This window comes from Cariama cristata, unplaced genomic scaffold, assembly GCF_000690535.1.
Source record: "Cariama cristata isolate BGI_N322 unplaced genomic scaffold, ASM69053v1 scaffold3438, whole genome shotgun sequence".
Lineage (NCBI taxonomy): Eukaryota > Metazoa > Chordata > Aves > Cariamiformes > Cariamidae > Cariama > Cariama cristata.
This window is the reverse complement of record NW_009632655.1, coordinates 18,408-26,389: the sequence shown is the minus strand read 5'-3', so window position 1 is coordinate 26,389 and position 7,982 is coordinate 18,408. Positions and strand designations below refer to the sequence as shown.

At 49.3% G+C, this 7,982-nt stretch overlaps 1 protein-coding gene across 1 annotated transcript; it reads left to right on the top strand.

Annotated features, from left to right (window-relative positions):
• Window positions 1–1,199: 1,199 nt before the first annotated feature.
• LOC104166479 (general transcription factor IIE subunit 1-like) lies at window positions 1,200–1,630 on the top strand (the record flags this gene model as incomplete). The annotated part of the gene is made up of 1 exon (XM_009706423.1): window positions 1,200–1,630. A coding segment is annotated over one exon (431 nt), but the record flags the coding sequence as incomplete, so codon positions are not given.
• Between the last annotated feature and the right edge of the window lie 6,352 nt (window positions 1,631–7,982).

The window sequence follows — 7,982 nt, the reverse complement described above, 5'->3', positions numbered from 1 at the left end:
AGTTTTATTGGTGCTGGGTGGACTCAGTTTTCTCATCAAATGTAGGATTAGGACAGGTTTTCTGCAGAATGCCACTTTTTGAAAGAATTTTACCTTTTGAATCCAGGAACTGCAGACACCCTGCCTACCCAAGCCATTGCAAACCCTCCCAGCTATTGTACAGCCAAGCTTACTGAAAGAGGAGCACAGGCCATGCATCTGTCAGCTGGGAAACTGCAGTCCCCAGTCCCCTTCAAATAAGAGGTCCAGGTAGGGAGCCAGAGACTGGCTGGGCTGCGTTTCAGCTTGGAGAGCAGGAGCTGTTTTAATGCAGCATTCCACGCTGTGCTGCGCAGCTTGTCTGCAAGCTGCATCTGCTTCATGAGATGGATCCAACTTGATACCACCACCATGTTCCTGTAATGAGCTTTTCCCCTTCCTGCCTGATAGGTGCTCTTCTGAGCTTACCAGACATGGCTACTTTGAATGTTGTTTTATAACACGTGGTTTCTGCGTACTCCCTCTCTGCCTCGATTCATCTGCTTCCCTGTCTTAATCTTTATAGATAGGGAGCTCAGCAGGGCAGGGCTTGATATTTGGGTCTGTATTTATGGTCTGTGCTGGCAACACCTGGTGGTCTTGGTCATGACCACAGGTCCTCCAGGCTGAGGTCATACAACCTGGAAACAAAGGGACAAAAAGGAAACAGCCTGTGCTTGTTCACCTGTGAAACAGCACCAAGATACTTGCTCTATCTCTGACAAGTGTCATTATTAGGTGCATACTCTGAGTATCTGGAAGCCCAGATTTAGGTCCCAAGGACCGCTTTCTGTTCCACAGCAAGGAAGGTGCATCAGCCCAGCTGAGGGGCACCCGAATTGGACACCTTCCCGGCGAGGGGGGGGGTTCTTTCCCAGGTGCCTGCCCATCATGTGTTTGTTTTCTTCTCTTGTGATGTGCTCCTGGCTGCAGCTCCGAGCTGGGAGCCACAGTGACTCCAGGCCTCCCAGCTCCTAGGAAATGTCAATACTTGCTCTGCTGTTAGGAAAAAAAACATAACTATGTCTGTCTTTTAAAGGAGAGGAGGAGCTGGCATAGGGAAAGGATGTGACTTGGCCTGGCGTGCTCAGTGGCAGTAATTAATATGGGTCCAGAAAACCTTCAGGGCCATTACCCAGATCTCTGTGAGGAAGTGATCATTCCCTTGTGTCTCTTTACAGGGGGCCGGGATCTGGATGCCTTCCAGGAGCGTGAGGAAGGCCGGGCAGCCCTGGATGATAATGAGGAGGTGATGCGTGCTCTGCTTATCCATGAGAAGAAGACACCTTCTGCCTCAACAGTCACTGTCGGAGGTGCCGCTCCTCTCTCCGGAGCCAATGCAAGTGCCTCCGAGAGCGAGACAAGCGAGTCGGAGGAAGAATCCCCTCCTTGCCCTCCTGCCACAGCCACCACAACATATGGGCTGGAGGATGAGGAGGAGGATGAAGAGTTTGAGGTGGTGGCAGAGGACCCCACTGTCACAGTGGCTGGACGTCCGCACTCTTACAGCCAAGTGAGCCAGCGCCCTGAGCTGGTGGCCCAGATGACGCCGGAAGAAAAAGAGGTTTACATAGCCATGGGGCGACGCATGTTTGAGGATATGTTTGATTAACTGCTTCCTGCTATGGCATTTTTTTAAAAAGTGACTTTTTAAGCCAGAGACTCCCTAGTAAAACAGAAGACTGAACTGCATCTTTCCTCCCCTGCGTGCAGGGACGCTGGGGCTCCGGGCTGCTAATCTCAGGCACCTTGCCCACCAGAGAGGGGGAGCAGGAAGGCTGCATGTGCCAAAACAGGGGGAGGACAAGTCTCAGAAGTGAGGATGCTTGCAAGGTAAAAATCTGCTTCAGGGTGCCCTGCACAGGCACTTCTTTAATCCTCTCCAAGGCCCCAGCAGCTGCCTCCCCCCAGTTGCTTTGGGCTGATGTTTGTTGCAGATCCTAGCAAAGTCCACGTCCCTCCCCTCAGAGGACGTAAGGGCTCCATAGTCTGATCAGAGTGCTCTGCAGAGGAGCGTGTAAGTAATGTTACAGCTGCCTGTGCTCGGTGAGGGGAGAGGAGAGAGAAGCAGTCATCTGCTGATGGCAAGCTTGGGCATGGCTTGCAGCTGACCTCCTGCCAGCAGCTGCTGGCCACCAGAGTGGCTATTTCTGAGCAGGTCTGTAGGCAGGAACCTTTTCTTGCTCCCGTTTGCCCCTTACTAGGTCTCAGCACCTCAAGGTCGGGTGTAACTTGAAACACACAGAGTGAAGGCCTTGGCAAGCACACACAGACACTCTTTGTCAGCGTAACAAAAGCCCTCCATGGATCTGAGCTGTAAGAGTGCTCTGACTTGTCAAGAGATACCTTCATTTTCCAGTATTGCTGCCTGTTGCTCCTGCCTAGCCCTGTCCAAACTCCACTGTTGCAGACAGTTCGTAGTGGGCAGGGCTGCAGTCAGGCAGTGCCAGAGAAATTTCATAGCTGTTTTTTATTTGCAGTCACACCAGGGCTGTATCGTTTTAAGAGGAATTATGCAATTTTGAATTGTGCTTTGGCACACTCCTTTACCATAGAAAAACATTTATCAGTGCCTACAGAGCAATGTCATGTTTTTACTGTTGTTCTCTTTCAACTGAAAATGTTGGGTTTTGAAATTGTTGTGTTTTCCTATCCAGTAGTACAATAAAACAAAATGATAAAAGAATTTTGTGTTCCAGAGGGTAGGGGCAGTATTACGTGCTGTTCCATTTACATGGGCAGCATGAATTTGCCGTTCACTGACTGAGACTGTAAATCTGTTTTATGCTAACTATGCTTTCTATGTTCTGCTAACCTTGTAATGCCTCCTTTGTGGTTTTATTTTCAGCTTCTTGATATTCTGAATCCTTTCTTTTTTTAAATAGTATTTTAAATTTGCTTTTAAGTCATTTTAAAGAGGAATAAATAAACAGAAACTTCTCCCCTTCGTCATCTTCCAATTTGTCATGTGCCTAGTTGGGAATGTTGTTTGCTTATTTTGATTTACTCGACTCAAGAAAAAAAATCAATCTGAGGCCCTCCTTTGAGGGAAGGACTATTTGAAATCCCACTGCATATTGTCTCTCCTCACCAGAGCTTCCTTGAATGCCTCCTGTAATCTCCTGCACTTCCAGGCAGGATGTTTCATTACACTGGTGCTGTGGGAGGCCCTTTTTGATCAGCACTTCCACTCCTTTCCTCCTTCCTCGAGGGAAGCGTAGGCTGATGGTGGAGGTCTCACAGACATCGTATTGCTAGTTAAAGTGGTACTTTTGTGTAGACAGACTTCCAAGATCTGGTATCAAGCTTCTAGATATCAACCCACGGAACCGATAAGTCAGATCCAGTGATCAGCTCACAGAAAAAAAAGTGCTGTACCAATTCTGTCTAGGTTTAATCTGGTTAAATTCAAGGTTAACGCTGGAGAAAAGCAGGTAGGTTTACAAGGAGCGAAAGACAGAAACTGAGAACTAATCCTGAATACAGTACAACTACTCATGCTCGTAACTCACCAGTAGTTTATACTGAATTTTTAGTCTGCAAAAGCGAAGTATAGGTTTATTAAAGCTTAAGTGAAGAAATACTGGGCTTTACTAGAAGAGCACTGATACTGCATCTATATCCAGCATAATCATGTATAAAGTAGTGGGTTTACTTAATAAACACATTTCATTGTGGTTTGTATGGCGGTTGTAATTGTTGTCATTCAGGAAGGCACGTCCTGCACACGAGGGAATGGGTGGGGTGGTTGGTAGGGCATGCCTTCTGTCTCTCGTCCACCACGTGCAGCCCTCGGGAGGGCTGGCGAGGTCGAGCTACCCGAGCAGGTGCCATCAGTGTTTCCTGCCCTTTCTAACAGCTTCTGGCTCTCAGAAGGGATGGCTGCTCTGTTCTGTTCCAGCCGGTTAGGGCTGTTTTTGAAGGACAACTATACACTGCTACTGCCCTGTCGGGACAAGCACTGCTTGAATGAACAGGAGCACGTACAATCCATAGTGCCCTTTTTTATTTTTTTTTTTTTCTGCAGTTGAAGCAGGGCTCTGCACACATGCCAGAAGAAGAACAGCTGCTGCTGCAAGCGAAGGCAGCCACCACCAGCAGTTTGGTGCTAATGCAAAGGATAAAGCCATCAATTCTGACGAAGGCACCGGCTATTTCCTCTGGCTGCTGGAGCGCATGTGCTGCATTGATGCTAACCCAATAACACCGTGAGGCGCTGAAGCCTTCCTGGGTGAATGTTCTGTCTAACCCCATTCAAACCAGTTTCTGTGCCTGCTTTCAGCCTAAAGTGCATTTTATCTGATGAGTGCGCTTGAGGCAAGGGCACTGCAGCTCAGGCTGGAAAGAAAAATGTGTTTCTCAAGCTGCTCCTATTCCCCTCGCCAAAGGTCTGAGGCGCTGGGTGCCTCTCCCAGCTGGGTGAGAGCTGCCTCGCTCCCCACTCCCATTGCGGGTCAGGGAGACGGCAGTAGAGTGATGTGCCCCCTGGCCCAGCACAGGGCAGGCCAGAGCAGATCGGTGAAGCTGCTGATGGAGGGGAAGATCGCTATCAATGCTGGAAAAGAGGAATGTTTTCATCTATTCTAACAAACTCCTAAAAATTGGCTTCCTCTATCCAACTTTTCTTTTCCTGTGTTAATGCCTCCTTCAAACAGACCCAGATTAAAGAGAGTGTTGCTCTGTGAGAGACGAGGGACTTGAAGATCCCCTGGAGGAAGGGCAGAAAAACAGCATCACCTCCTCCCTGAGACATCTAAGGAGCCCTGCATCGGTGATGCCTGCAGTGCTAGGGCTTGCTGCAGACGAGTCTGACAGGGCCTGGGGCAGCGGGGGAGCAGCCAGCTGTGCTTGGGTCTCTGTCTCCTGCTGTGGCCCCATAGGAGGAGAGAGAAAATTGTCTTGGGAATCAAATGCAAGATGAAACCTTCATGGAAATGGAAAGTTTATGAGCGGGTGGGAGGACATGTCAGCAGCAGGGCAAGCCAGCGGGCTGTTCCAGATGCTCTCCTGGGCAGATTGCGGAGGAGAAGCAGCAGCAGCAGCCGCCCTGTTCCTCTGCTCTGGTATGTGTTGGTGTAAACAAGTGAGGCTGTGGGCTCTGTCCCTTGGAGGAGGGAGGTGTCATGCAGCGCTGCAAAAAATTGCTCTGGGCTGTTCTAGGACTGGTATTGCGTTGTCCCACTGGAAGCCCTGGGCAAGGTAACCATGTCCCTGGCTTCTTCACAGGGGACTTTGGAGTATTGATCTAAGCATGGACAGCCAAGGATCCCTAAGCGTCACGATACACTCCAGTTGAAAGTGTATTGACTGTGAGTCAACACAGCCTCTTCTCTAGGAGCACGGGAGCTGGGGCTGAAGAGTACCTTCTGTCTGCTGAGTTGCTTCCAGAATAATGATCAATATTTATAAAGTCCAAGGAGATCATCATTCATGCAGTCTTGATAGGAGGTGTAGCCAGATGCTTGAAGCTGTTTAAGATGTGATTGCACAGAGTCATGGAGAGGCCAGTGCCTAAAAGGAGTAGCAGCCCAAAGTGTGGGAGCGATGTCTGACTGCTGGTGCTCCTGGAAAGCCGCCTGCCTGCCCGCCTGCTCCCTCCTCGCAGAGAGCAGGGCAGCGGCAGTGCTACAACCCCCTCACTCTCTCTGGCAGAGCTATTTTCTCTCTCTTTCAAAGTTATCTGGGGTAACCTGGACTTTTGCCTGTTTTGGATACCTAAATGAGCTGCCAGAAGATGGTTTCTTATTTACCAGCATTAATTGGATTGAGAGAGAGAATGAGCCTAATTTATATTTAAACAAAAACCAGATTTTGGAAGTGCCTGCTGTATCATTAAAAAACACATCAAGGACAGTAAGTATTTGTGCAACCATCCTGGAAGCAGCAGACAGAGAGTCTCTGAAAAAGATGCTTTAAATATAATAGGTATTTTTGCTTAAAATATGTTTCTGACCTAAATATAATTTAATTTCCATCCCTTTGAACAGTTTGATGCTAATGAACCAGCCAGGGAAGGCAGAGAGGAGGCTGAGCCAGCCGCATCAGGAGCGATTCAGCTCCACTGCAGTGCGTTAGAGACCCTGTGTGCGCTTCACCCCGGCTGCACGCAGCGACGAATGCGCAAATCCTGCCGAGAGCTGGACACAGCAGCAGGAGGAAACCTTGGGCTGCTCAGCCAGAGAAACGGGCAGGGATCCAACCTGAAAATTAAGGCTGACCAAACATTGTTCCACGAGCATTAATGTCTGTGTACAAAAAAGGTATGTCTGGCAAGAAGGAAAAATCACTTCTCATACAGTTGTGATTGAAGCCCTGATATATTGCTTCTCCTTATTTTTTCACCTGGAATCCATATCGCCAGCCTCTGCCATCTCATTACTTGCTGGAAGAAGGAGGGTAAGCAGTGGTAATTTTGCAGTGAGCTAAAATTGTGCGTAGAGCTGAGACGCCTGGCTCGGTTCCACTCGGTAAAGGGATCCTCCTAGTCTTAAACATTTTTTTTTTGCACTTCTGACAATGGAAATCTGCCTGATCCAATGCCAAATTTGCCAGGCACTGTTAGCAGAGTCTATGCTTTTTCTATGTCCTTTTAACATACATTATGGGAGGCCACGTATGCCAAACACCATTTAATGGTTGCTACCAGCTGACCTGGGTATGCTTAGGTTGCGGTGTCTGAACCAGCCTTGTCCCATATGGGCCATTGATAGGTTGGGTCGTTTTGGTCAGATTATCCACACCTGCTCTTTGCAAAGGTGCTGGTTGTTCTCCCAGTCATTGCTGGTGGGCTCTCATAAATTCAACCCTTCCGCGATCACACATAGGTGTCAATTTAAAATGAAGTTTCAGTCCCTTCTCCGCTGCCACCACCGCCACCGCGCAGCTCTGGTTTGTGCCGCATCCACTCTTGGGGCATGTGGCACCGTCACACTGAGCTCCACCACGCGGGTCTCGGCCATGACCGCCTGGGGCTGTACCACCTCCCACCAGAGAGGTTTAACGCATGGCAGGTCTGTCCCTTCTCCAGAAGCGAGGCTTTGGCTGGGCTTGGGGGCAATGCCTGCTAGATCCCATAATTTCCTAGAGTGGGGAGGGACCTGGCCTCAGCCCCAGGCTGGTCACTCCCTCACACGCATGTCACCGCTCACGGCTGGGCCGGCTCTTCAAAGGGGCGGCAGACGCTGTCTGTTAACCCCTCCCTCCCCTCAGGGGGGGAAAGGGATGGAGAAAAGGGAGAGACACTTACGGATTGGAAATTAATACTTTAATAATGGAAAATAGCATAATGATATTAATACTGATATTACTCATAATGGAAATAAGAGGTAAAGTATACAAAACCGATACTGAGCGTCCTGATGACAGTGGGGGATTGCAGCCCGCAGCCCACAGCGACTTGCACCGCTGCCGCGCCAGGGCGGGCACCCGGACGTCCCGGACCGGACTGCGCAGCCGGCAGGAACCGGATTCAGGGATGCACAGATCGGGGTCGGAGGCAGGAGAGCGAGCAGGGTCCCACAGGGATGCCGGCCATGAGAGAAGAGAGCGAGACCCTCGTGATTGCTTAGGTTTATACTGAGGATGACGTGGATGGGATGGAATACCTCGTTGGTCAGTTTTTGGTCACCTGTCCCATCCGCACTCTTCTGCAGGTGCGACCCTTTTACAACTTTTTACTCGCTTAACGAAAGAGGGCCAGCAGTGGCCTTGGTTCTCATAGGGCTAAGTATAAACATGGGCCTTTCTGCATACCAATCCTACTGATACTTCAGTAGCAACTATAAACATTGAGCGTTATCAGGCCTGAAACGCAGTGTCTGAAAAACATGTAGCTGTACTGTCAGAAAGTGCCATTACTTAGAAGGGACTTAACTGAAAGAAAAACTCATGAAAGGAGAAACAATCCTGTTTTAGTCAAACCAGGACAACAGAGTCTTTGCTGCTTGAAATAGATGTGATTTGGT